At 37.9% G+C, this 27,773-nt stretch overlaps 1 protein-coding gene across 3 annotated transcripts in view; it reads left to right on the top strand.

Annotated features, from left to right (window-relative positions):
- spidr (scaffold protein involved in DNA repair) overlaps positions 1 to 27,773 on the top strand; it is a 44,102-nt gene that overhangs the window by 11,279 nt on the left and 5,050 nt on the right. For 2 of the 3 annotated variants that reach the window (XM_017310172.1, XM_008434242.2), the window contains exons 9-16: positions 7,146 to 7,347; positions 8,391 to 8,620; positions 17,474 to 17,632; positions 21,583 to 21,670; positions 23,911 to 24,051; positions 24,135 to 24,194; positions 24,714 to 24,912; positions 27,392 to 27,580. In XM_017310172.1, coding sequence (XP_017165661.1) covers positions 7,146 to 7,347; positions 8,391 to 8,620; positions 17,474 to 17,632; positions 21,583 to 21,670; positions 23,911 to 24,051; positions 24,135 to 24,194; positions 24,714 to 24,912; positions 27,392 to 27,580 — 1,268 coding nt within the window. The remainder of the gene's footprint in view (positions 1 to 7,145; positions 7,348 to 8,390; positions 8,621 to 17,473; positions 17,633 to 21,582; positions 21,671 to 23,910; positions 24,052 to 24,134; positions 24,195 to 24,713; positions 24,913 to 27,391; positions 27,581 to 27,773) is intronic. The other variant, XM_008434243.2, reaches the window with a different exon arrangement.

The raw sequence follows: 27,773 nt of genomic DNA, 5'->3' as shown, positions 1-27,773 counted from the left end.
GATGTGTTTTAGAAGCTGAAACAAGATCGCTTGTTTCAGGATCAGTTGGACTTCCTACCTCCATCTATGCCATTGCTCACTTACATTAATGAGCAATGGCATTAACGTAATGCCATTGCTCATTGGCATCATTGGGCATCATCTGAAAAATTAGTGTTTAGGTTTTCCTCACTAGTGAATGCACCCCACCACATAGAAAGATGAAGCCGAGCAATTATTTCTGCATTAAACACATTATTGATTTTGTGAATCAAGATACTTTTGCTTGCAATAAAGTTTAGAATTGGGTGTAAATATAAAAAGGGAAAACGGTTATAAATGGAAATAACATTAACACATTTGTTTTCTTGTCCGCAGTGGGGGCTAGTGTAGATTGGCAGTGATCAGATCTGCCTTTGAATCGCTGTACAAACCAAGCTGTAGTTAGTGGAAAAACCATGTAACACATTTACAAGGAACCATATAATGATATCACAAGTACTCTCCAGCCAAAAGTCACTGAGTGAAGCCATTATATTTTGTAAAGCAGTGAAATCACAAACGCCTAAATCTGAGATTCAGGAGAACACAAATGTAGAAGATTATGTGACAGAGACGAATATCTGCAAACATTTCTCAAATCTTTGGAATTTTATAGACAGATATTATGGTTCTGTTTTTGTGACATTTTATGATTATCTCAGTGTGTGAGGTAGAAAATTCTCACCAAAGTTGACGGATTAAATGTATCATGAAACAAATCAAAATATATGTAAAACAATAACATAAAACAACAAGGCTTATATTGTCTTACACCAGATGCTTAAAAACTTAAGCATCTGGTGTAAGACAATATAAGCCTCTATGTGATGTGAACCTTGAACCAATAACTAAAATCACTTCTGGATTCACTGTTGATTCACTTATGGCTTAGATAAAATTATTTTTACTGAAATAGTTTTAAAATAGCAGCACAAATAGGGTGGGCGATAGATGTGGAGAGCCGGTTTACTGGATTTCCCAGTTTTGTGTTCTTTCTTTCTGAATGATGTCTTGGCTGGCAATCAAAAACTACACAGAAAAAAATCTTATTGCAGAAAGTTACACAACACGAAACTTAAAATACTTCATAGAATAAAGGAACCTCAGAAAATAATCTTAGAAAGGTATTCTCAAAGGCTGCACAAGCATTTAGCTTTATTTTGAACTGCTAATTGGGTGTTTGTGTAATGCTTTACTACTATTCTCAGCGTATAACAGTAAGAACTTAAAGTGCAGATGCGAGGATCAGTCTCTCAGATGGTGGTGTGGGGGTGGTGGAGGTGTTTTTGGGAGTGTTTTGGAGCCGGGGCAAGGCAGCAGTTGACTCCAGCTGTTGGGAGTTTGGGTTTGAGTGTTCTCTGGAATATCCAGGCTGGCGGATGCGAAGGGGCCTCCTCAGCGCTCTGACGTCACGCACAGCTCCAGGGAATTCTTCACATTCCTCTTCCTGGCAGTAGTTAGGTCATTTCCAGAAAGCTGGGGAAAAAACACTGTAGGATTATTTTCTGGAGCATTTGGGAGTTGGAGAGTGGAGGGAGCCAGAGGGCTGAGATTGAAAACACATGGTGGTTTGAAAGTATCTTTGACTTTAGCGCCTCCCTGTTGCTTCAACATTGCTGTTATAGAGTAATGACTATTCAAAAAAACCTAGACTAAGGAAATCACTCTTTTATGCAATTATGCACTGTAAAATCTGCCAATTACTTTTATGTTTTTATGCATCTGGTTTTTATTTTTGAGTAAATTAACGTCCTAAGTAAAGAAAAATGTTTTTACTTTAACACCGTTTCATAACCAAAAGAATCTGCTGTCAAACTTAAAATATCCAGAAAATGTGTTGATCAGTTCCATTTTCTCAGACACTGAACTGGTTAAAATGGAAAAAAACAAGAGATGAGAGGATCAGCACATCTAGTAAAATTCCTCCTATCAGTTTCTTGTGTCGCATGGATGGTTAACCTCCCACATAATTCCTGCAGAGTAGGTTGGCTCCTCCCACCTCCCACTCCTTGTGAGTGGGCTGAGCCCGAGCGGAAATACCTGCAGGGCTTATTCACCGACAAACTGTGACGGCAGCAGCCGGGCCACTCCTTAACGCAGCTACCTGTCAGATGATGACAGCTACCCACTCACCTGTTGACAATGGGGTCACTTCCTGTTAGTTTTTGTGCTGGTTCTCATGAACAGCACGTTCTGCTCTGCCAAGATTAAATTCAACCTTTTATGATTACCGATCTTTGCCGAGATGTTGGTCTGATAAGCGTCACGTCCCGGGTGTGTTGTAGCATGATTGTTTGCTTTAGGACTTTATGGGAGAAGCAGGTCTATGTAAAGTTTAGCAAAACCTTGACTGCGGTTAAGGAGTTACCCATCAAATACTTTATGAACCGGAAGTAATTTTACCATGAATATAACTAATTTCTTACCTTGCGTGTATAATTTAATTACCGAGAAGTGTTTAAAAAAATTGTGTGCAGCGCTTAAGTGTGTGTGTATATATATATGTATATATATAAATATTTTTTTCTTTTTTATTCTTTTTGTTGCTTTATGATCTCTTCTATGTGCATATTATGGTAAATGTGAAAAATTATTGTTGCTTTTATCTGTTTTCAAGCAATACCTGCTGCCTTGCTCTCCATTTTAAATTGTTTCTCCGGTTGGGCAGCGTACGTCAAAATCACTCAAATTCTGTCTTCTTATTTTAATAGTTGCGTTGACATCGTTTAGATTTTCTTTTCAGTCTTTTTATTGTAATTGTTTTTCTTCACCATTACTTTGAATAAACTACTACTACTCGGTTTTAAAATATTTTTTAACGTTATGCCATTTAAATGGTTCTCCATTTTTAGCAAGAACCTATACAGTCAGAAAGCACTTGTTGTTCTATGATCATATGGGAAAATGAGTTGTACAATAACATCAAATGAGTCGTCAAAGTGTTTGTTCCAACAGGATTAAAATGCAGCTTGTACAGAATGTGGCGAGCACGTAATGTTGTTGGTAGTAATCGTCTTGCTTGAAGGCATAAAGTGCCGATGATTGTAACAACAACAAGATCTGCTGGTACTATCTGCTGTGGTTAAGGGTGTGCACTGCAACTGTGCAAGTACCTCTTTTTGACAGAGCTGGTTGTTTATTTAGCTTTACTAAAAATCTGTTGCTTATTATAGTCAAATTGGTTATTCTTAGTTGTAATCATAAGAGATTTTTTTGAAATTCTTGGATCTCTGTCTTTAGAAGGTTTTAGAATATTTTACATTTAACCTGAAATGTACATTGCAGATTCCAAGCGGAAATTATTTTACACAAAAATGGAAGATGAAATTCAGAAGCATGTCTCTTAATTCAGTAGCTTGTATGATGACCACCAGTTTAACCTAATAACTGAACAGTGTCACTGTTGGTAGCACTGCTCCTTTAAAGCAAGAAGTTTGGGGTTCAAATCCTGGCGTGAGGGTATTTCTGCATGGAGTTTGCATGTTCTCCCTGCATACCTGGTTCCTCTCCAGGATCTCCAACATTTCTCACATCACCCCATTTCAGCTAACCTTTACTTGTTAGCTTATCCCTTGTTTTACTTTATGCTTTGTCTAGAGCAGTGGTTCTTAACCTGGGTTCGATGAGTCTCTGCCGCGGAGGTAATGACACACTTGTGTAAAGTCGTGATGACGTGCCCCACTTTGCCATCACTTGCTGCAGAGGATCACGTTACATTGCTTAGACAATCAGAGCTGCGGAGGAGCACTGATTGAAGGAGTTTCACTCTCAGCACGGATTTGAACTTTTGTCAGCAAAGCCCACAGTTTTTACTAAATTCTATAGTCTAAATCTGCTCCTTAGTCGCATCTTTCCGGGGTTGGTACTGCCTCTAGTGGTGTGGGGGTGGTTACACAGCTAATATAATTACATTACTAAATCAGAATACCGCAAAGTATTTTGTGTGTCTGGGGGGTTGGAATAAGAAGGGTTCGGTGAATGCGCATATGCAACTGGGGGGTTCGGTACCTCAAAACAGCTTAAGAACCAGTGGTCTAGAGGGTCTGAACTTTTAATTGTTGAGAAACCATTACTTCCTGGAGGAGTGGACTCTGTTGAGGTTTTAAATTTTACGCAATCATTAACGTTTGTCTGTGATGTATAAAATGCTCCAGTTTGACACTATGAAGCTTACCGGAAATTGTCTGGGTTGTAAACAACCACCCCCCATTGCAATGAGAGAAGTTCTGAGCCGAATATTGTTAATTCAATATCTGGAAGCGTGACTCACATGGACTGAACAATTTTCTTAACTTCCTCTGCTGCCATTRATAAAATTACAGGCAGACTACAATTCTCAAACAGCGCAGTGAATCATTGTTCACAACTTTTATTTTTCCTTGTGGGCAGGAATGAATATTGCATGTTTTGCATGATGGCCAAACATCTCTGCCAAGGTCCCCATCTCAGCAAAGGACATTTTACAAGTTTTGTGATTAATTTAAATACAACTTTCCAAACCTAAGTCATGCAAAACTTTTGCCTACATTAACATTTAGCCCTGAGCTACAGGGAGCCAGTGTAAGGACTTAAGAACTTGGGTGATGTGCTCTATCCTTCTGGTTTTAGTGAGAACTCATGCTGCAGGACTCTGAGTCAGCTGCAACTATCTAATTGATTTTTTAGGTAGACCTGTGAATACACTGTTGTAGTAATCAAACCAAGTAAAGATAAACGCATTGACAAGTTTTTGTAGATCTTGCTGAGACACTACTCTTTTAATCTTTGAAATGCTCTTCAGATGATAAAATCCCCAATATTCTATCATCTGCTGCCAGTCAAAGACTGCTGCCAGCCTTTGACTGGCAGCAGCTGTCTACTACTTATCTTCATAAAACACTGTCTTGAAGCAGAAAGGATGTACTTGGCTCAGTTTTTTGTTTTGGGTCTATCTTTCCTTAATAAATGCTAATATTGCGTAACCTGTTTTATGTTTTGTACTTTAAAGATTATGTTTAAATATCCACTAATGAGAACCTGTTGTAGTTGTAGTATATTTTCATTTGTTTAGAAAGGAAAGGCCAGTGTGTTCATCTTTTTACAGTTTAGTTCCAATACTATTGACTTTAAATTGATATAATTTAAGAGCAAATTAATTCTTTACCTGTCTGGGGCAAAAAAAAAAAAAAATTCCCACGAGTTGATTCAACTTTTCCCACTCGTCTGCGTGTCTAATTTCTCATCACTTACAATCAGCATTTGTCTAAAACATGCTGAAACATGCCCTGCAGTTTCAGTCACAAAGTGCACTCTTGGCTCTGAGTCAGTGGTTAGCTGTCATCCCACCATTATCCGTGCAACATGTGGGAGAAATGCCTGGCCGTTATGTTTGAGCCCCTGTGTAAATGACACTTGGGTGTGGGGATCTTTACTCTGAATGGTAATAAAAGAAATTACTTGGATCTTAAATWGAAGATGTACACAAAAATTCTCAATCGACTTGTTTTTTCACTTACAACTTTTTGACTGTGGTGGGTTTTTTTTTTTTTTCCTTTTCTAAGAAACAAAGTTGTTTTTTTCCACAGACAGCATCACATTTGAATATTTTTTTTAACCAGTCTCCCACTGTTGGAAGGTGTCTTTGGTGTTTGCAACATGCGTTAGAGAAAGTTAAGATATTTGAAGTTGCAGTTGTGCAGAGTCGTAAACAGTCCTGTGGAGGTGGATGGCAGCTAATCTGAGTTTTGACATTCACACTGTCTCAAGCTTTCAGCCCCCCTACATTTATGGAACATTCTTATCTATTCACGTTTTTTTTTTTTTTCTTCAGACGAGCGATTTAACTTAAGTAGAATCGTCTTTTTCTTTCTTTTGGTCAACATACTGTCGATCTTTAAATTTCTGCTTTGTTTCTGCTCTTAATATAAATTGTTTCCAACCAATAAATTAGAGAACTTGTAGAGTTGAGGCTTAAAACATAACAGCTGCTACAGTGCATAGCACAACCACTTAGCACTGTTAGAACTATTGGAGTTTGAGTTTGTAGCTGCAGTGTATTTTATTAGGATCTTATGGGATAGAGGTAACACCATGCTGTGCATAATTGTGAATTGGGGGGGGGACAGAGCTTTTTTATTTTAACTAAAAATCTGAAGTCCCCTTTCCTCCGACTCTCCTAAATGTAATCTAGTGCCAGAGAGAGGCTTTGAACGTTTCCTAATCAGTAAGCAGAGTCCACCTGTATATAGTCTAATTGTAGTTTAAGTAGTTTTTTGAATCCCTCAAAAGTTTGATGGAGAGAGTTGGTGAACAAACCAGCCAGTCCACTGGTAAATATGTGGAATCTCAAAAATCACATTTTTGACATTTGATGTATGTAGAATTATTAAATCCATCAGCCAAATTCTGAGTGACAGAACCACAAACTTACCAAGGCATAGCAGTCTGTTGCAAGAAGTCATACTGAATATTTGGAATAAGAATCTCTGGTCACACAAGATCAAACTTAAAAATGTTGGCTTATTTGCAAAGCAAAATTTGAGGCAGAGAACTCGCCCTGAACATGTGGTGTGGTAGCAGCAGCATCATGCAGTAGGGATGCTTTCCTTCTGCAGGGATAGGGAAGCTGGTCAGAGCTGAAGGAGATGGATCAGAGGAATATTGAAATAAAAGTCTGATACAAGAGTTGAAAAATCATTGGAACTGGGTCAGTCGATCTCTGTCCCGAAGGATGAGTGGCCCAGTCAAATCACGATATGAGTCCAACTGAGAATTTGTGGCAAGCTTTGAAAATTGCTGTTCACTGAGATCTTAACTTGTATCTAGCAAGCTTAAGGTAATTTTGCAAAGCTCAATCTGTAAGATCATTTTGTAGAAACACAAGACATTCCTCAAAAACCTTAAACTGAATTTGGAGTGAGAAGAACTTCTCTAAGGTATTGACTCCAGCTGAAAAGAAATGCAAACATTTTATAGATTTCCATTTGCAGATGTGTCATTTTCCTTCCTTTTAACAAGCATTCTTTTTTTTTTTTACAATACCCCTATAAAATACTTTGACTTTTCAGTTGCAATATAACAAAATGTGGAAAAGCTCAATACTTTGGCAAGATACTGTATTTTAACAGGTCTTTTTCTCTTTACAGGCAAAGTCTGTCTATAGAGGGCTTCATCTGTCCTGTTATCCTGAGCACTCACTTCAGCCAGAAAGTGTCATCTGCTTCCAAACTAGATATGTCCTTACCAAAGATCTGGCTGTCTGCGGAGAGGCGCTTGCCTTATTTTTTGGGTCAGATCTTTGGACTGCTGGATGAATGCAAGAGCAAAAGTGAAGGCAGAGCAAAGCAGGTATGTACATATCGACACTACCCCAACTGTATTTATAGCTGAAAATTGAGAAGAAACTGAAGTACGCCGCTTCAACTGAGGGAGAAAAATTTAATCAGTCAGAAAAATCAGCACTTAATCACATAACGACATCGCTGAAGAACTGCATGCAGAGCAGTTTTGCTACAAGCCTTGAGGTTCTTCTCAGGTTCAGTTATTGTGTAAAAGAACAAGAATCCAAAAGAACAAGAATCCAAGAGGTTCACGTCAATATTATTTATGAACTCATATTTACAAAATCACAGCTGTACTTTTACAGACTGTGGTTGCTTGCCGCAGGGTTCACCGCAGTATCTTGGAAATAATCCTGGGCGTAAAGAATAATAAATAGTCATGGTGGAGGACTTATCCCGGTACAATTAGTTATGTTCTCAGTGTGTACTCCAGAAGTGTCACAAGTGATGGATTTGCTCGTACATTTATTTACTTAAAAATATTTAAGCAATTACAAGTAAATGGAAAGATTTTTTTATTTTTTTTCCTGGGAACCATGTGTTTTTAACACATCCTCCTCAAAACTCCCTCCTTGTGTGCGATAAAAAATATGCTGTCTGATGCCTTTTAATGGCCTTAATTTGGTCATGGGAGTTACCTTGGGCAATATAGTTAGCTGAGATGTTAATTACCGATTCAAGTTAAAAACTTCAAAGGTAAATGGGAGTGTAATTGCCACTGGTTTATAGCATCATAATAGTTTGTACTGTCATTTACCTCACCTTCCAACAGGTTTTGAATGAAGCAAAAAATTTACATGCTTGAACAATAATAATTTTAGTTGCTTGTACCTATTGGCTTTCAGTTACTTTTAAAATTGTTATTTTGCTTCATATTTACACAAAACAAAGAACTTGATTTTGTGAGTTTCACATTACTTTTTTTGTGGGGTGGGGGGAGGTGAGTATTGACTTCTATCAGTCAACACTGATCAATAAATGTATCCCCAAAACGCCACACATTTTAAATTTTATGTTTTGTCAAAATGTTCTGCTTCTTTTCTCTCACAGGTTGCAGCATCTGATGTTCTCTGCAGTTTTGGAACGAGACCCTGTCTCTCTCTCCTGGAGGCCATTGAAGGACTTGGCCAGGCAGGCAATGTGGACCAGGATGTGGATGTGGTTGTCCAAAGAGTTTACTCCGTCCCAATGGCAGACTGTTCCCCTGTGTCCTTTCTCAAACACAGAGCATCTCTTCGGTCCTCCACGACTCCTCCTCCTGCAGAGAAAGGAAAAACCAGGTACTGTTAAACAGCCTGATAATTGGTAGTTCGGGGGGGCCTTTTTGGTTTATTACGTGATGCCAAAAGAAACAGAATAAATTAAATCATGTTCTCCTACTTTGTGTCATTTGCTACAATTGAATTTCTTTCTTTTGTTGGATTTGCATGCTGACTTTTTTCAGAGCCCATATGTTTCTCCTGCGTGACATGATGTGTCTCAGTGGTCGAGCTATTGTTCACAGAGCAGCAGGCCCCACAGAGTGCTCATGCTGTCTCCAGCCATATGGCATTCCTTGACAAAGGACACAAACATTTTTAATTGAATCCAGTCTCCCTGCTATTGTTTCTGGCCAATTCTCAGGAAATGCAGCAGTATGCTCAAAAACTCTTGTTCACCAATGAGCCAGCATTGAATCGGTATCCACTCGCATTGCACTAAATATCCACTAAATTTAATATATTCAATTCAATCTATCAGACTTTCCTTATAGAGTTCTTCTCATACAATCATATCAATCAAAGCCCTATTAGTCTTCTGCATGCTAGAGCCTTAATAAATTAATTCCTCTGACCGAAAACCATTCAGATGATAAATAGGTTCGACTAAAACCAACAGCACTTTCAACACCTATTCTAAAACACACATGCTGCCAACCCACAATCATCAAAATAAGTGTTAATAAGAACTTCAACAGAGTAAGTGTGTGCAGAAGTACCTAGAGTGTTGCTACAAAAATGAACTCCGCATCTCCTGATAATGCAACCCAAAAAGAGCATGTAACGATTAAAAAATATTGGACTTAAATATGTAGATTTTGGAAGTCCGTAGTTTGAATCTTTTCACCTAGCTCAAGAATTCTGTTTATTTAAATGAACTTTCCAACTTTAGGACAAGTGTTGAAAGACATTTTATGAACTTGTTTCTTAGTTTTGACAGTAAATTTATGAGAATGTAAAAGTGCATTTATTTGTTGGGTGATTATTCTTTCTTTCTCTTTTTGGGATCTGGGGAACTGAGATTCTTGTTTACATTGTTACATTGATGTGTTATTCTCTTTTGTTTGCATTCAGTTCCCTGATACCAGAGAACAGTCTGGTTTAATCAACAGTCTGATTAGACTGTAGATGCAACAGCCTAGGTTTGCCTTTGGGGTTTTCCCTGAACTAGTCTTGGATGTGAAGAATATTGAGAAAATAGTTTGTAAAATAAATAAATAGAGCTTCATATTTATGTAGTTAAACATAAACTGGAATATGTAGAGATTAAACTACAAATGTATTCTACCCTGCTTATTGTGAAAAGATATAATTGTGCATGATTGTAGGAGCTTACTTTATAACAATGCTTGCTTTCTTTTTTTGTAAAGACTGAACAAGTACTGTATATCCTGTGGTTGCATAATAGGGTTGAGCCCCCTTTCTTCAGTGTTCAAGCAAATCAAACGCCTTTCATCGTCCTTGCAAGTTTGTACTCATTTTTTAACATTTTCATGCAAAAAAGGTTAAAAAAAAAAAACCTAATAAAAAATCTTCACCCAAATGTCCAATTACATAAACATCCTGTAAGTCTTTCTGTTTTTTAAGGTGTCACCAGATAAGAGCGGATACAACTTCATTTGTTGCCTTTTATTAGGAAAGGGGCAGTGATTGTAATGAGCTCTATTTTCACCGTCTGAGCTACCTTTAATTGAAAATCTTCAGATCTTTTTACCAGCATATTTCTATATTCTAACTGAATCACTTATCAGAAGCACAACGCTACATGAAAAGCCGCCTTAAATAATTTTTTAAAAACCAACATAACTGTCATATTAAAAATCACTTATTACTATGCAATTTGTCACTTATTGCATATAAGTCGTCACATTTATGCTGTCTTAAAAGTTTTTTTAAGATGCATCTCCTTTGCTACATTGTGGCATGCGCTGAATGAAGACAGCATAATGGGAGGAAATAAGACAGTCTTATTTGCTTTGTTTTACCTTCCAACTAAAGGTTTCTCCAAACTTGCTTCTCAGTCCTCTCAAGGGTGAACTTTTTCCGGTTGGTTGTGCAATGTTTTCTGTCACACTTTTTCCTTTCACTGAACTTTCCATTGTTTATGCTGAGATACAGTAGTCTGTGAACAGGCAACTTATAGATAATTATTAGCTGCAAGACAAAATCATCAAATTCAGCTGATATATATATATATATATGTATGTATTAATGATATTTTTTTTAAATATTGATACCAAAAACACTTTATACCAAAAATTACATTATAAATCAATTTATTAAATCGTTTTTTTTATTGTATTTTGGTTTATTGAGATGCATCTGTAAGTTGTTTTTAAACCTAAATAACCTTAAATGATTTTGTTTACAATCCTCAGCAATTTTCTTCTTCCCCCACTGCGACCTTTGGTGCTGCAGCCGTATGAAGTTTGAACTGTCATGCCTAAACACCAGATTCCTCTGACTCTCTGAAAAGCTATGTAGAGTTTCTGAGTTAGTGATGAATCAGTGTTGGTCATTATGAAATGCCACTTAAAAGGAATTATTTTTAGATTATTGATACCAGAATAGTTCAGCTTTAAATAGCTTGGAGGATTACTGATACTAGGTTCTAATCATTCATAAGCTTTCTTTTCAGTATAAGTAGCTTGGATGTTTATGTGAGGGACTGCTGTTGTAGTTAATCAATCAGTGAATGAGGCATTTGAAGCAAATCTCTCAAATATGACCTTCGGTTGCCTGGCCCTCCCACTGGCTTGTTGTTTGTGTTCCTTGCTGAGTAATAAAAGTATTGGTTTCTCTAAAAGTAGAGGGGCCCTGAGGGGGGGCAATAGTGTGGCGAGGGGAGGAAAGCTCTGGTCAGCTGACAAACTTTACTGACTAAACCAACCGCGTTTGTAATGCGACTCTCTCGCCATGCTGCTCCTGTGGCTGGGAAATAAACACCACCCCGTGACCGGAAACGGTGCCTCTTTCTCTCTCTAACTCGTGCAGATTTAGTCGACTCTTGTTTGGAGTGAAAGGTTAAGAGACAGAGGTGGGGCAGAGGTTAGAGGTGACTGTGTGTCTGTAGGTTAACGTATCTGGATGAATCCTTCTGCTTATTGTGACAAATTGAGGGAATGTTCAGAAAAAGCTTTTATATGAAAATTTTGATTGTTTTTCAGAACTACTGTTTTAGTTTAAAAAAAAAAAAAAAAGCCAAAAATTCATGGTACTTTTCCAGGATGTGTGCCTGATCTGCATGGTAGTTTACACTGCAACCCACTGGCCTCGTTTTCTGTAGAGACAAGGACACTTTGTACCTCTCATGTTGTGTCCCCAGTGTCTGACTCACTCTCCTGGTCAGCAATTCTTTTTTGATCCTTTTGTGTATGTGTGTGTTTTTTTTAAAACCTCTGCGTTTAAAACTCGAGGGAGATCTGTACGATAGGAGATGGTAAGTTCCCGTAAATTTTGAAAAGAATAAACAAAAAGATTAACTGTTTGCAGGAAGCAAGAGGAGACAAGTTGTTGTTTTTTTTCTTCTTCTTGGTTTAGAGGGAACACAATGTGCTGCAGGGATCCTGTTACAACCATGTTTATCGCTCTGCCGTCCCCGATTGGTAGACAAAACGTAGGAAGGAATCCCGCCTATCCTTTCCCCTCCAATGAGATCTCTCCGCTGTGTTCTCAGTGTGTGGCTCGCTTACTTATACTGTGTTGCCAAGTAATGTGCTTGTGCACTGGCCTTTCATGCACCCAAAGTGTGACTGTGTGTGTGTGTGACTGTGTGTGTGTGTGTGTGTGTGTGTGTGTGCGTGTGTGTGTGTGTGTGTGTGTGTCTTAAAAGGGGGTATATGTTTGTGAGTGTTTGCTCAGACTCAGTGTCGAACTTCCTGGAAGAAAACCTGAGTTGCAGAGAATTCTGCGATCGCTCACAATAACAAATTCCTGAAAACGGTCAGTGACTGAGTGTACCCAGTGACTGAGGATTTTTGGGGAGTAAAGGGTGATTGTTTGAGGAAAAATTAGACAGTAAATGGCACCAAAAATGTGCCTTTTAGTTGGAAGGGGGAGTTGTTTATGCCAAATCACCTCCTTTTTTTCCCTGCCATGTGTGATATTCTTTCAGATATCAGGCTACAGTTTTCAAGTTTTAACATGTTGCACCAGCAGTGAAAGTGTATATACTTCCTCAACAGACAAAACCCCACCAGCTGTTTTCATATTTTGGGAATCATCAAATATCACTCATTAAGCCCTTCACAAATGTATTTTGTCCAGAAAATATTTGGTTCTCCTGTTAAGCATTAAGCCACAATGTTGTCCACATTTATTGGCCCCCCTAGTAAAGTTCTGTAAAAATCCCCTATTATTGCCATTCATTTTCACAGCACATTTTCATGAGTTTTAATCTCAATTTACAATGGACCCCTGGAATTTGCACAGGCTAAGGATGACATCTACCCAATAATTGGCTTATATTTGCAAGTATTTATGACACCCTCCAAAACTGCTTACTATAAAAGTTAAAACAGTAACTTTAATGTACAATATTGGTATTAGCAGTACTATAGTCTTTATTTTGTTCTTGGGGTACATCTAGCCAGCACCGAGAAAAACAAATGGTGCTCCTGGATTGGGTGCTTTGCAAATGCCAGCCAATAACGCGTCAAGAAGCATCAAACCTAGGTATTTCAGCTTCCCATGCCGCTTTTTTTTTTTTTTTTGCCAAATAAGAATTTACAAATACCAAACCAGTGATTAGTCAGTTTGATAGTCTACAGGCATGTCTTGAGTATGTTAAAGACTGGATGACACTAAACTTTCTGCTTTTAAATTCTGATAAGACAGAAGTTGTCTTCTTTGGACCAAAGGGAGAGTAGAGGGAGTTGGTGTACATCTTCATCTGGCGGGTGGGTTTGGGGGTTTCTGTGTGTTCACTCTGTTCTCTCAAACGGTGAGTTGGTCGTGGCAGATAGCCTCTTGCACTTAGTCAGCTTGTGCTGGAGTTTTCTTCCTATTGAAGGGGAGTTTTATCTCTCCACACTGCTCCATGCTTTTTCTGTATCAAGGATTGCTGTAAAGTCAATCCTTGACTTTACAGCAAGGATTCCTTTTTAGCTGTTGATGAGAACAAAGTGAGATTCTCACTTAATTCTCATCCAGGAGGAGTAAGTGCTGCAAGTCAATGACTTGACGCAATCTCTTAACGGAGAACCTTCTAAACTAATTTGAATGGAATGGGATTATTATCCTCATTGATTTTAAAGAAGTAAAAATTCCTAAATGAGATGTTAATCGCATACAAAACACAGATAACATTCTTTTACTTTTATGGCTGTGAAAGCAGAGGCAGTCATGCACTATGAAACTTTAAACTGGCATTTACCATTACAAACCCTAAAACTATCAGATAAAAGAATCTATCTGCAGCATCACCATTGGGCCTATTTGATATTTAGTTTGTCTTCTGAGAGAGAATTGTTTCCTACAGCGGTTTGAGGATTGCAAGTTTTGGTCTGTGGTTGACGAAAGTTTAATCCATTTGTCAGGCAGAATTTGTCTGAAGTCTTTCAGAAATAAATCTGAGAGGAAATAATTGTTCTGCTGCTGCTGCTGCTGCTGCTCTTATAAAGCAAAGCAGACATGTTAGATCAGATAATCCAGTATTTTTTTTTTTCAGTTGATGCTTTGTTTTCCAGAAAGATGGACACCTAGAATTATCAAATGATTTCTAGTAGTAACAGTGTTGTTTTTTGAAGAAGCGGAAATTCATCCACAAAACTGTGGATGAATAGCTTTTCTAAATAGTTGTAAGATGTTGCTTTAATTTTACCATGATTTTCATTAGATTTGCATTTACCTMATTTTTATTGACTTAGTTTGCTTCTGGTGGTCTGGAGTCTTGGTCGTTGAGCTTTACCATAACCCTTAATTGTGGTTTCCAAAGCCAGTTTTCCCTGTTTTTTTGTTTTGCTAGCATGCCATCATAGCAGAAGAGTTTAGCTGCTTGACAGTAGTTTTTCTTTTGTTTTCTGTTTTTGAACCAAGTAATTAGCAGTGCAACAGTGTGACTTCTTTGGAAGTCAGCATTGACGAGATTTGACATAAATCAAAGCATAGGTATTAAAAAGAATGGCTGCAGGGCCAAAGTACAGTTAGATTTGTAGAAATATGTGAGCCAAATATTCTTTTTTTTTTTCCTTTTTTGTAGATCAGTCAGACTCAAATGCAAAATTTGTTTCCTTTTTAGTTGTTGTTTGGTTTCACACTGCAGTGTCAAACGATTCAAACCCTTTGAATAACCTGTTCCCCCTCTTGCCTGTGGTGGCGCTCAACCAAGAACTTCTAAAGAAAACGACATGAAAACCTCTAAAGAAGACATGAGGGCAACTTCCTTCTTCACAAAATGTAACTAAAAATGGAGTTGTGTGAGATTTTAGTGGTTGTAGAATTTCTCTTTTGTGTTTGGTAAAAGACCATGAGCTTTTTTGCCCTCTAGCGCTATACTTGCACCTCTGTTTTGTTTGTGTTTACCCAGAATGTTCTGCGGTCCATTTCCAGCTATTCGACAGACCTCCCCTCCACTTGCATCCACATATGTGTTCAAACCGCACTAGAGTTCACTTCAACCGACCAAGACCTAGGTTTTTAGGTGGACCATAGTTAGCTTTTTTTTCTACCGCATCAGACTTCAGTTGCACATTCACCCAAATGAATCAGACTTTCCAGACAAACGAACTGGAGTTGGATTAAAGTGGACTAAACAAGGCTGGTGTGAATGCACCCCCAATGGGGCGTGGTCCAGTCACTGATATCCAGGGATATAATGTTTGTAGAAGTTCTGGTTTTAAAACCCAAGAACTTTCCAGCACCAGTTTGTCTGTGATTATATGTAGCACTGAGCAACACAATTCTGCCCCTCCTGCACCTGTTGCTGAGCACTGGCTTCTTCATTTTTCCCTTGCTTGAGCTTTTTTTTTTTTTTTTTTCCAAGGAATTTTTCTGTAAACATGTTTATTCTGGGAGGCTCTCATAGACCAGCACCTACAGCTCACTTTGCTTATCATCTGTGGTGTTTTATATATATATTTTGTCATTGCAACAGGTTGCGGATGTCTGATTTGGAACTATGAATATACAACGTAGCTGCTGAAAATAATCATAGTTGATTATGGTCAGACTACCAAAAGACATGTCAGGAATGTTATTTTCGTGTCTTCGTCCAGGTCTCTCAAGACAAACACAGACCCCCTCTTTAGCAACAGAAAACATTCATAGCTCCAATCAGGTGGTTGAAAACAACCTCAAATATCTCCAGTGTCTGGGTGTGTGGATGCATGCACAGGCTTGGTGGACAGTCCTCCTCCCAAACTTTTTTTTTTCCCTCCCTCCTTCTTTTCCTCCTCCTCCTCGTCTTCTCTGGCCACTGCTTGTCAAACTAGGGTACATGAACTCAAGTGTTTACTCTCGGTTTGCAGAGGACTTTGTCTGGGCTTGACTCTCACTGATACTAGAGCTTTTAGCCGTTGAGGCCCAGTCTGCCATGAACAGCAGACTGCAGGAATACTCAACTCTTCACTCCCTCATAACTCTGTAGGCCAAAGGTCTGTTCTGTCAGCAGCAGCCTGTCAAACCAGCTACTGAAATTAACACTCAAATCTCCTGACTAAGTATCAACACGGCATTGTTACAGTGACAAAGCACAATGTGACGTTTCGTTACTATAAAAAAAGTGCTTGTTTTCTCACTGAATCGGGTTTTGATATAACATCACAGATATTCCAGCATGCAGTAGCTTCCTTCGTAGATCAGCATTATTTGAAAATATTTTATATCCTAACAATTAATAAACTGATGGCCTGCACTACATTTGCTTGGCAGCTTTCTTTAACACTTGCTTTTCTCAGATACGCCTCAAGAAATATGTTTCCTGTTTTTGAAACCCAGTATGTCATCGTTCTTAGGCCGCAGCTCTAAAGCTGGAGAGAAGGCCCTTTTGAAACACAAGTATTTATTACTTCCACTTGCAGTTTGTAGTTTTGTTACACACATCATACAGACCAGTAGTTTTTCATTCACGTTAAAAACAAATTTAGCTGTAGTTGGTATAATATAAGTTATCCTAAGTTGTATTTAATCTTTGGGTATGGCTGCAAATTTAAATGACTCTTATCATCATCTGATGGGAAAATGATGCATTGTTTTCAACATTTTTTTAACAAATAAAATTCTGAAACCTTCAGGCAATGGGTTGTAAAACATTTCAGTCACAGCTGGCTTTTTGAGTATATTTCTACCTATTTCACATACCAAGTTATTTTCTGTTGTTGCTTTATATTTTAAATCTACTCTGACCAACTTTTCTACCTCTGTTGTAGTAAAAGTTTTAGGATGTTTTATGTTCTTTAAACATGCTGTTCACTGTTTCCTCCCTGTTCTCTAACAAACTTCTGAGGCCTTCACCGATCCATGACGGTAAAAGCAACACTGGAGAACCTAATTTACAGATGAATGAGTCGCACAAAATTTTATTAGAGGATCAATGACTAGTGAGGACTGAGTATATCTGCACACCACACTTTTCAGATCCCACCATCCGCCACACAATTGTGCATTATCTTATGTTTCTCTAGTTCATATCTGTTCAAAAATACAGTTAAGTCTGTGGTCGTTAAGTAACCCAATTATGAAAAAGTTCAATGGATTAGAGCACGTCTGCAGGGCAAAATGTGAAACAACTGTATGTTAGTTCTGATGTGTTGGCATTGAAGATAAATTGCTGAATGCTTCCAAATATTTAAAATGAAAAACCCTTGTTTATTTCTGTCAGGGAATGTGTTTAACGTTTTTTGTTGTTCTTTTTTTTTTTTTCATTCTTTCTGCTAGGTTATGTGTTCTCGTCCAGGATAACTTTGGGATTTTCAGCGCTGTCAGACTCCAGCTTCTGTCCAGCAGCGACGAGCTCCACCAGTACTGCCAGATGTGGCAGGGGAGAACCTGTGTGCTGAGGGCCGTTAAAGTGGTGGAGCGGGTCACTCGAGAAAGGTGAGAGTCAACTTTCTCTTGCGTCAGGGTCGTTTTTCACCTGAATTTCGGTTGGGAAAGTTCAACATGTTACTAGCAGCAGTTTGCAGTATGACATTTCTGGTAAATGCAAGGTTATCTCTCTCTCTCAATTTAGCATTCTAAGGTAATAGCCTCGGGTAAATGCCTGAGTCAGACAGTTGCTGATAAAAAGTGATGGGAAGCATCCTCAGAGCCTTAAGCCGTCTTGCCAAGCCATCCGCAGATACATATCCGATCAAATAAATTGTGTTGTGGTATTTATTGAACCTTAGACGCCCACTGTCCTTCTGAAAAACAAAATATGTAAACATGATGTTGGGAGCTTTCCTGAAGCTTGTGATGCTGTCCTGCCAGCAGTTGGGCTGTGTTTACATGTAAAGTGATACCGAGGTTCACGGTCTCTGTTCCTCGTGAGTTTCCAGTCGAGATCCCAGATTAGCAGCAGTTAGTAGAACTGGTGTGGGGGCATCTAAAAACTTGCTGGGGTATGTTTACCTCCATGATATTTTCAATGCCTGTCCTGCTCACAATAATTCTGGAGGTCGTCTTTGGTCAGAGTGTGATAGATGTGGGTTTTTCCTCATTCGGGTATCCATGTCTGATAGACCTCTAAGCTTGTCCTAGAGCAAGCTGTCTGTCCTGTAGGCAGAAATATTTGTTTTAATTTCATGTAGTCTGTTACTTAATAGGAGTGACAGTGCTTAGTTGTAATATTAAATATAAAGCAAAAAGAAGTAGTTGGTTGACTTAGAAGTAAAAATAATTTCCCCTTCTGCTTACAGTTGGAAACAGAAAAAGCAAAACATCTAAAACTTTTAGGCATAATGTTCTTCCACAGAAATCTATAAAGTAAAAATGTTTTTGTCGGCAACATATACTTTGCACATATACTTCTTTTAATGACTCTGATGTGTTATGACAGATAAGGTGTGAACCGCTGGTTTTACATGACTTACAGAAACCCACAGCTACAATATGTTAATTTGGCTCCTGATTAGGGAGTTCTGATCATTTAAAATAAACTCAAATAAATTATTATAAAAGCATTTCTCAAGCATCTTCTTTTTCCATTTTTTTTAATTTACAATATTTGCTTTTACAACTTCTGTTGTTTAGCTTTGTTGGGGGAAAAAAAGACATGTTTTTTGGGTCCAACTCTTAATGCATTTCTGTTACCCTTAACTGAGGGCACCAATATCCTCGTGGACCCATTGACTCACAGGTAAGTCTTTTGGGGGCGACGGTTAATTACATTAATCAATTTACTAACTAATTGTCTGATATGTAATAAATATGTAAACATTTGTGCTTTAAGATATGACATATGTCAAGTGTGATCTTCACTGTGAAAAAATGAAAAAGAAAAACCTCTATTTTTTGTATTTATAAACAAAAAAGCCTGAATATTCAAAATATCAAATGTGATGAAAGTAAAGTAGAAATTGACGTCACCAGGAAACAGAAATTTAATGCACTCTATTTAAAATACAAGAACAGATACTGTGACATTTCCTTGTAATTTAGAAATGACTGGACATGTGTCAACTTGATATTATTAATGCGTTTTTCTGATTTAAGCTTAATTCATATACTTTTTGACATTATTTACATAATTAAAAAGAGGTTAAAACAGAATCGCGTTAAACTGGATTGGCCTTCCACACACTATATGCACATTAACGCGTTCAAGTGTAGCGTTAATCATTCAAACGAGTTACTAAATGTTTCTAGAAACTTTTATTAAGGGGAAAATGTGACAGGCAGTCAGCATATCCAACCTCAGAGTGTGCTCAGCTGCTTTAAAATAACTTGTGGTGGTTTTTGTCTTTACTGACTTCTCATCAGTAGCACCTGGGTGTCGTCTCTTGAGCTGCTCATAATGCAAGTCCCATGTGTCACTGATGGCTGTGGTTCACAACGAAACTTCACTGAACCTACATCTCCTTTTTTTTTCATCAGCTAGATTGAAGTTCTCCCTCACTTTAGGCCATTTCAGCCTTTGAGAGCTTTGAAAAACCCCATAGACCAGCTCATTTCTAAGGGGAAGCAGGTGCTTTATTCACCATTTTTGTTTTAAAATCGTTGCCCAAATGAAGTGAACCAATAATTGGAGCCAAACATGACTGAAACAAGCAGAGTGCACACATATTCTACACCTACACGCCCCTGTGAACTGCAACCTACTCACAAGCCGTCGTGAAGAAAAACGTTTGTGAATTTTGCTTAAGTTAAAGAAAAATTTTAGCTTAATCCACGGAGGCACGAATCAGCTTTTTTTCTGTCTGATTTTGCAGTAATCTAGGTAGATTTCTTAGCTAAATGTGTTGAATGCCACTTTGTTGTCAAGGTAAATTTGCTCTTGAATTTGTGCTGTCCCTTTCATCACGCAACAGTGCAACCTTTCAAAACTCATTGGTAAAAAGCCATATATTGGCCGCATAGCAGTGTTCAAAGCTTGTGGAAAAAAGTAGTGACTTATGGTCTGGAAATTATGGTAAAGTCCTTTTTTGTTGCAAAATCACGGGGCATTGTGACCTTTCCCTTAACTTTTATAGACATTAACATCAAAGAAAAGTTAACAACATGTGAGTTACTGTGAGCCAAGCTTTAAAAGATGGTTGAAGCCATAAATGTTCTGGTGCGTTTCTGCAAAAATGCACAAATTAGCTGTAGTCTTGTTTTTTAGTTGTTGTTTTACACAACATCTTTTGTGTGCACTTCACAAGACATTGCTAGCTAATCTGTCAACTTTAGAAATACTTTTATGGGTTTTTTTTGGTTTTTTTTTTTTTTCTTTTTACATTTTCAGCGTTAGCCAGACTCACCTTTCTATGGCAATTTGTGTTTTGTTTCCTTGAACTAAAATCTAAGGGGTCACACTTTTCAGATTTGGCTCCAAAAGTAAAATTATATGCAGGTATTTAAAAAAAATCTTGAAGTTCTTCAAAATAGTCAGTTTCAAGAGTCACAAGGTTTCCAAACAATCTTACAATTAGCACTTTGGTTTAATGGTGTTATGTTTACACGAAGTTGTTTACTTCATGATAAATGTACGACATCTAACAAATGAGAAAAGCTCTGCATGTGGTGATTGAAAATCTGTTAAACAACAAACTATGGACTAGAGCTGCACCTTAGATCAGATAAAACAAATGTCCTTTACCCAAAAGAAAACAGAGTCAGGATTAAAACTCAAAAGTGTTGAATGAACAGTGTGAGCCTGTCGTTACTCATCAATGAGTTAGCCTCACAGGACTTGACCGTGCTGCAGAACCGGTTCCACACAAAGAAACCCTGTGATTAGAGGCTGACTAGCTGGTTGTTAAGCACTGACTGATATGACAGCACCTCTATGGATGAATGAAGGTAGCAATACCTTGAAGTCATCATATTCTTCTCAGAAAATAGTCTGAGTCAGAATCAGCTTGCAACTGTTTTTTCCCCTACATTTTTAAATTGTTGCTTTCAAGAGTGGTTTGACGTCAATCCAGCGGCATCAAAGTATATTGAGTATGATGTTCCAGCAGGCTGTTTTCAAGGAGATGTGCTAACGGGAGCCAAAGTGTCACTAATTGCTAATCTGGACATTTTAAACCTCTTGTAATCCGTTTTCTAAACATCATTACTTCGCCACAATTATATCATAATTTACATTGGGTGTACGCTCTCAAGTCTCTCATGACCTCCTTGTCAAAGGTATTTTGTGTGCGTTTCTGCTCTGCCAGCCCTGGCATGCTCTCTGTTGATTGTAGGTGGTGCAGAAAAAACAGGCACTCTTTACAAATTCATGTTTCAGTGGAAGTGAAACCGGCTGTGAAACCTTTCATTCCCCTCACTCAAGTCCCTCATTCGGGAGTTTCTCCTTCTGTCCTCCCTCTTCTGTGCCCCTCCTCGCTCTTCCTTATTTTTTTTTTGTTTCTTACTTGCAGGCACTCCAGGCTTTTCAGCTTGATAGACAGTCTGTGGCCCCCAGCAACGTCTCTGAAAGATCATGGAAACTCACTTAGTATTCTAAATGTAAGTTCTCATTATAGTCACAATAGTTTAATCCCCTGAGACGAGGCTATTCATTCATCTTCCTTTAATGTGCTAATTTAGGATCATGTCCACAAAGACAAAGCAGCCAGAATTTTAGAATGTGTTCTTTATAGATTTTTTAAAATTATTATTGTGAATAAATTTGCACTAATAATTATGTATTTTCCATTTCTTTAATACTGTATCAAGATTATATTGCGTGTTACTTTATCTTACATGTCCTTTGAACGACTTTCTCGCCTGCAGAATTTGGTGATCATAGTGTAAAAAAATTAAAACCCACTTGGAGGAAAAAGAGCAGATGCAAATCTTATAAACTATTGCTTTTATGAACTTATTTAAACTGTACTTTTTAGTGTCTCCTTCTATAAATGGTGCATTCAAAGACCAATAGAAAAAAATCTGTGGTCCCAAGAGTCTGATGGCTCTGCAGTGCCAAGTTTACAGTTCAAACATAAGCCAACACAACCCTGATCCACCTCAGTTTGACACTGAGGACTACCAAGAAGAAACCGAGTGTGGGGCAAATCAGTGAAAGTAACTATTTCTTGATATTTAAAGCACAAGGAAAAAAATACTTGTGTAGCATTACGTAGTTGCTTTAGTCACCGATGCTAAATGCAAAAAAGCATTAAGTACATTTTTGCCTTTTTTAGTTGCACTGTGTAGCACTTTGAGATTTTTTCTAATGAAAAGTGCAGTACAAATTAAATTGATTATTATTTCTAATTCTAAAATAGTGGATGCACCATTTAAGTTGACATTAATGTCTGCCATATAATGCATACCAGAGATTTTGTGTCATATGTGTTTTCTTGATGTTTTTAAGTATTGCCAAAATTTTCACAGAATCACCTAAATGAAAATTCTTGCCACGTTGTTTTTCATTTTTGACAGATTACTTCTAAAATTTTGCTACCAAGTCGCTACTAAGTGTAACCAAACAGTAAAATGTTAGACGGCAGTTAATTACTTGAACAAAAACAATGTTTTGAGTGAAAAACAGCTTTTGGCTGCGTGTGAGATGAAAAATGTAACTTTGTAACATTCTTTTTAGTGCTCGGAGACAAGTGCTGTCATTGACTGGTGTTTACCATCCGCTCAATTCTGCAGTCATGACACCGACCTCTTCATGCAAAATAACACAAATAAAAAAATATTATTCATTAATCAAGAATGAACTCGGCTCTTCTGATGGGTTTGAAAACATTTTTAAACAGTGAACATAATTTTTTCATAGGGATCAAAATAAAAAAAAATCTAGGTGGGCACAAACATTGCACATTAAATGCATGCCACATTCAAATTCACAACACTACTATTAAGAATAAGGCAAATATCAGTATTACTTGGGATTTTTTTATAGTAAACCTATTTGGAATATCATGAAAAAAGTTTCTTTATTTCAAGAAGTCAATGAAAAAAGGTGTTATACATATTAAGCTTTTATTTATTTATTTAAAAGATTATGGCTTACAGCTAATAAACACTCAAAATTTAATTTCTCAGAAAATTATAACATTAAATAAGGCCAACAATATATATTTTTAAATGTATATAAAGAACTGGCAGCATTTGCAGCACACTAAAAAGTATGCTGCTATAAATGATCTACAGAATAGGCAATGTGCTTTGCTTGGTTTTCCTCTGTAGGCTGCAATTATTTCTGTTGTTTGTACAACTTTTTCTACCCCACTTTTTCCTTCCACTCAATTCTCCTTTTATACATAACTCTGTGAACAGTGAGCTTCTCTAGAAACGTCCTTTCGTGGCTCACCAAACACGCAACAAGTCAATCTTCTGGTCAACTGTGAAGTCAGCAGTCTTCCCATCACTTATAGCTCAAATATGGCAGTTTCTGAGGAACTGAATTTTTTGGTTTTCACCAACTGTTATCCACAGTTTTCAGAAACAAAACATTAAATTATATCACTCTTTGTTTAGCCAATCTGTCATTTTTTTATTTGTGGAATTCTTAAAGTATTTTTGTGATAATTTTCTAATGATTTCCACCGATCTGAAAGTTAGCTCTCCTTCAGGAGTCAAAACCTGCAAATACCCATGTCATAAGTATTCATAAGTACCTATGAAAATCACCTTTCAAAGTATTCCAATGATGCATTTATATTTAATTTAATTATAATTTCTGAAACTTTTAAGAGTAGGGAAGGAATATATTTTTGTTCAATATGGAGATCTCAAGTGTCATTTGTGTGCAGGAAATCAGCTCTCCAGGTCCACCTCCAAGTTTCTGCTACCTGCTGTCGGGTCATCAGAGTTCAGTAGAGCCCAGAGAAGGGCAAACCATTTCACCGCTCTACCTTCACCCAGCAAGCCGGACCCTACGAGACGTACTGCATGTGAGCACTTCAGCTAAGCAAACACACAGAAGCATGTGCATACAGAATATAACTTGTAACTTTTTCTTTTTTTTATCCCTCAGAGTGAGGCCAAATCCTGTCGCTGCAGTTTTATTGCCACGGTTATATACAAAAGAATGCAGGTATTTCTTCCTCAAGTCTCAAACCACGAAGACATTGATTTAATCTCTTTTCATTTACAAAAGAGCAAATATTAGGTCTCCCAAGCCCCTTATTCATCTTGTTAAGATTATTTAAACTAACAGACTGATAAGGCTGTACTCTGACGTAGAGAGCAGATCTCCTATCGCTCTGTTTGACCATCTGTACGAGGCTCGGCCATTCCTCATCACTGATTGGCGAGAACTTTAACCTTTGACCAACACGAGATAGCAGCTCAGATCAAAGTGCTGGACTTTAGCACACTCACACCACTTTTTCATGTTATCGCCCTAGTAAACCAGAATTGTGTGCAGCCTCTTGAATGAGTGATCTTGTCAAAGAAGTTGCTTTTGTTTTTTTTAAGATGCAAAATGTTGTCGTCCAATTTCTGCTTTGTCAGATTTTGTCACGTAATATCTCCTTTAAATTCTCTTTGTAGGTCATTGTGTTTCTAAGTAATTCATTTTCTGCTTTTGTGTGCTGTTCTGGTTGGACTTTAGAGCACWGATGTAGGCCAGGGGGAGGTGTGGTTGGTGCTGACAGACCCCAGTCTTCAGGAGGAGCAGCCTGAGAGGCCATGCAGGCGAACAGTGGCTCTGTGTGTGAGCACTTCCTGTGTGCTCACTTCCTCTGTCCTCGAAGCACTGAATTCCCCCGCCGTCTGTGACATGTCGTTCAGAGATGCCATCAGAGAACATGGTAGTTTTGTAGCTTCCTATCGAGGGATTTGTGTTTCACCACCCCACGATTGTGTGCACCAAGTTCTCGCACTAGCTGAGCGAAATCAAGACTTGCATTTAAAATATTCAACTTTATATCTGTATTAGAAAAGGAATAATGGTTTTAACAACACAATATTGTCTATTACTTATGTATGATCTGCTTATGAAACTGCCACATTAATCAATGACAAGTTTATAATAGTTCAGTGGAGTTTGCACTTTTAAATTAGGTCAAGTRTATTCAGTTGGAAACAGAAGCTACATACGCTGTTAAAAAGACACAAGGAAAGAACATAATTGGAATATATTGAAGCTGCATCTCTAGACACCAGTCAGGAAGCTGAAGCATGGGCACATGTTAGCCACTCTAAAGGACGATGATCCAAAGGATGTGACCAAATTATACAAATTGTCACACTTATTTTTTGCATTCAGCAAAAATAAATTTTGGTAATACTACTTGCAACAGGAAGAGTTTAGTTTGCTTTAAAGACAGCTGAAGTAACAGGTTATGTGGCTCTTTTTTCAGTGTATGCAAATATGTTTTTAAGTGTATGTGCAGTTGTCGACAAAGAAATGAATCCCACCGAAACGGCCAGAGGGGAGCTCAAACTACTTGTAGGCTGATAAACGGGTTGAACACTTTTTTTCCAGCTGTCCTTCTTGTATGTAAAAGTTTCTGCAGAGTATGTGCATTAGTCAGAAAAACAAAGGGTCAAAATACTGTCATCAGAAAGGAGAAACTCACTTGAATTTTGTAAAACAATGTTTCTTTTTTTTTTTACTTCACCACACCCCACTTGCTCATTTTCAGGCCAGTTGGAGAGACTTTAAACAAGCTATGAAGCGTAATTGCTGTGACAAAATCATTGATTATAATTTTATCCTTGAAATTCACAACTATTTATTCTCGTAATGGGAACCACTTTTTATCCTTGATCGGCTGCAGAGCAAGACGTTACCCAAAAACTCCCAAATTCCTGCAGTATAGGAGTGACATAAAGCCTGCAGATGCAATTTATGTAAAAAATCTCTGGCTTGAATTCCTGTAGCAGAAATACACACAAGAAATGACCAGATTAAGAAAAAAGTCCAAAGTTTATTAATGAAGTTTCAGGGGTTAAAGCTTAGCATAATCAAATGTACCATATTTTCCAGACTATAGAGTGCACCATACTACAGGCCGCACCTACACATTTTTGAAAAGGAAAAAAAAAAAAAAAAAACTGGAAACGTACATATATAAGCCATATCGGCCTATAAACCGCTGGTATCTCCGCCGCTCTCAGTTTTCGATAAGGACGCAGCCCTCCGTCTCCAACGCTGAAACATGGATTCCTTCACGCCGGGCTAATGTGCAGCGGCTCTATGTACTTCCTGATTGATAGCCCTCAACTTAAAGCTGCGTCATACGAGTTTGAAAACATTTCTACATTGTACCTGCTGCTAGCATGTGCTTGTTCCAAATGAAAATTAGCACTTTCTTCTTTGATTTCCAATTTTTACTTCCAATGATTCACTTCCTGATTCACTTCCCCTGGTGGTTGAAGAAAAATCCACAGAAAAGCCGCAAAGGGCTATAAGCCGCATGGATCAAAGCGTAGGAAAAAAGTAGCGGCTTATAGTCCGAAAAATACGGTATCTTTAATTTAAAATGTGAACTGTCAAGGAGTTGAAACTGCTAGATGACTGAAACGTAATTTTGGAACGGTTTCGCCAGCATGAGATGTTCAACACCTACCATAAAACTCCAGACTTGTCACACCAGAACAGACCCACACCATCAAACAAGGTTGCATACACGTTTGTTTAGACCTACAGGAATAAACCAGCAGCCAAGCATGGAAAGGTGTCTTTTTTTTTTCTTTTCATTTGTTTTTTACATTTGAGCAGCATGAATAACAAACTTCAACCCACATTTTTTKGAATAACTTCAGGGAGCTGGTATTACTCACCGGATGCACATTGACGAGTGCAACTTCTTATTTCCCCAAATCTTTGCAACCAAGCAAAGTTAGCTTGAAACATACAACCTCAAAAGCCACATTTATGGGAAATATTGAAGTTTCATTACTAGAGTAATGCGATAAGCAAAAAGTGTTCCCTTGCTTTTTTCTAACGGTCAGACAGCAGTTAATAAGTTGAGTTTAAGACATTTTGTTTTAAATTAGGATTCAGACTGAACCTGTCAAAACCTTTCCACCTTTTGAACCAAGTGTTGCATGTGTGTAAAAGGTCAAAAAAAAGGTTATTGCTCCAGGGAAGGGTGTGAGAAAAACAATTTAAAGTTGCGAAGCGGTTTATTTTTTATTTATTTTTTTGTTACTTCCTTTATCACTGAATCTTAATTAATCCAACTTTTGGTGTGAGGAATCTCGTTGTATGTATCCAAATAAGAGGCAATGTGGGTTTAGTTTGCTGTAAAGTGTATTTTTTTTTCTTATTTGCATATTTAGGTGTGCTCCTCTGTGCGGAGCAGTCTGTCATTGAGGTGCCTTCAGTACAACACAAGAGTAGTTTTGAGACCACCACAAGGCAAGACTCACTTTCCAGCTCTGAGCCCCAGGTGAAAACTCTGCCCCAGCCTCTGAGACTGGATTCCTTGAGTTTGGAGACCACACCCAACTCCCTCTGTAGTCTCACAGGTCTGTCTCTCTGGCTTTCTCTCAGTGGTTTTCCATGCGACTCCTCTCTTCTGATTTCTGCTGCTGAACAGGCCCTACTTCTTGTTCTCTGTGTGGGAAAAGGGGGAAAAAATTAATAATAATTTTTAATATTTTTACAACTTTACAGCACAAAAAAGAGCTTTAATGTTGCTTGCAGGCAACTGTGATGTGA

This window comes from Poecilia reticulata, linkage group LG17 (genome assembly GCF_000633615.1).
Source record: "Poecilia reticulata strain Guanapo linkage group LG17, Guppy_female_1.0+MT, whole genome shotgun sequence".
Lineage (NCBI taxonomy): Eukaryota > Metazoa > Chordata > Actinopteri > Cyprinodontiformes > Poeciliidae > Poecilia > Poecilia reticulata.
Note: the sequence above shows the minus strand (reverse complement) of the source record. Positions and strands in the feature narration are given on the sequence as shown.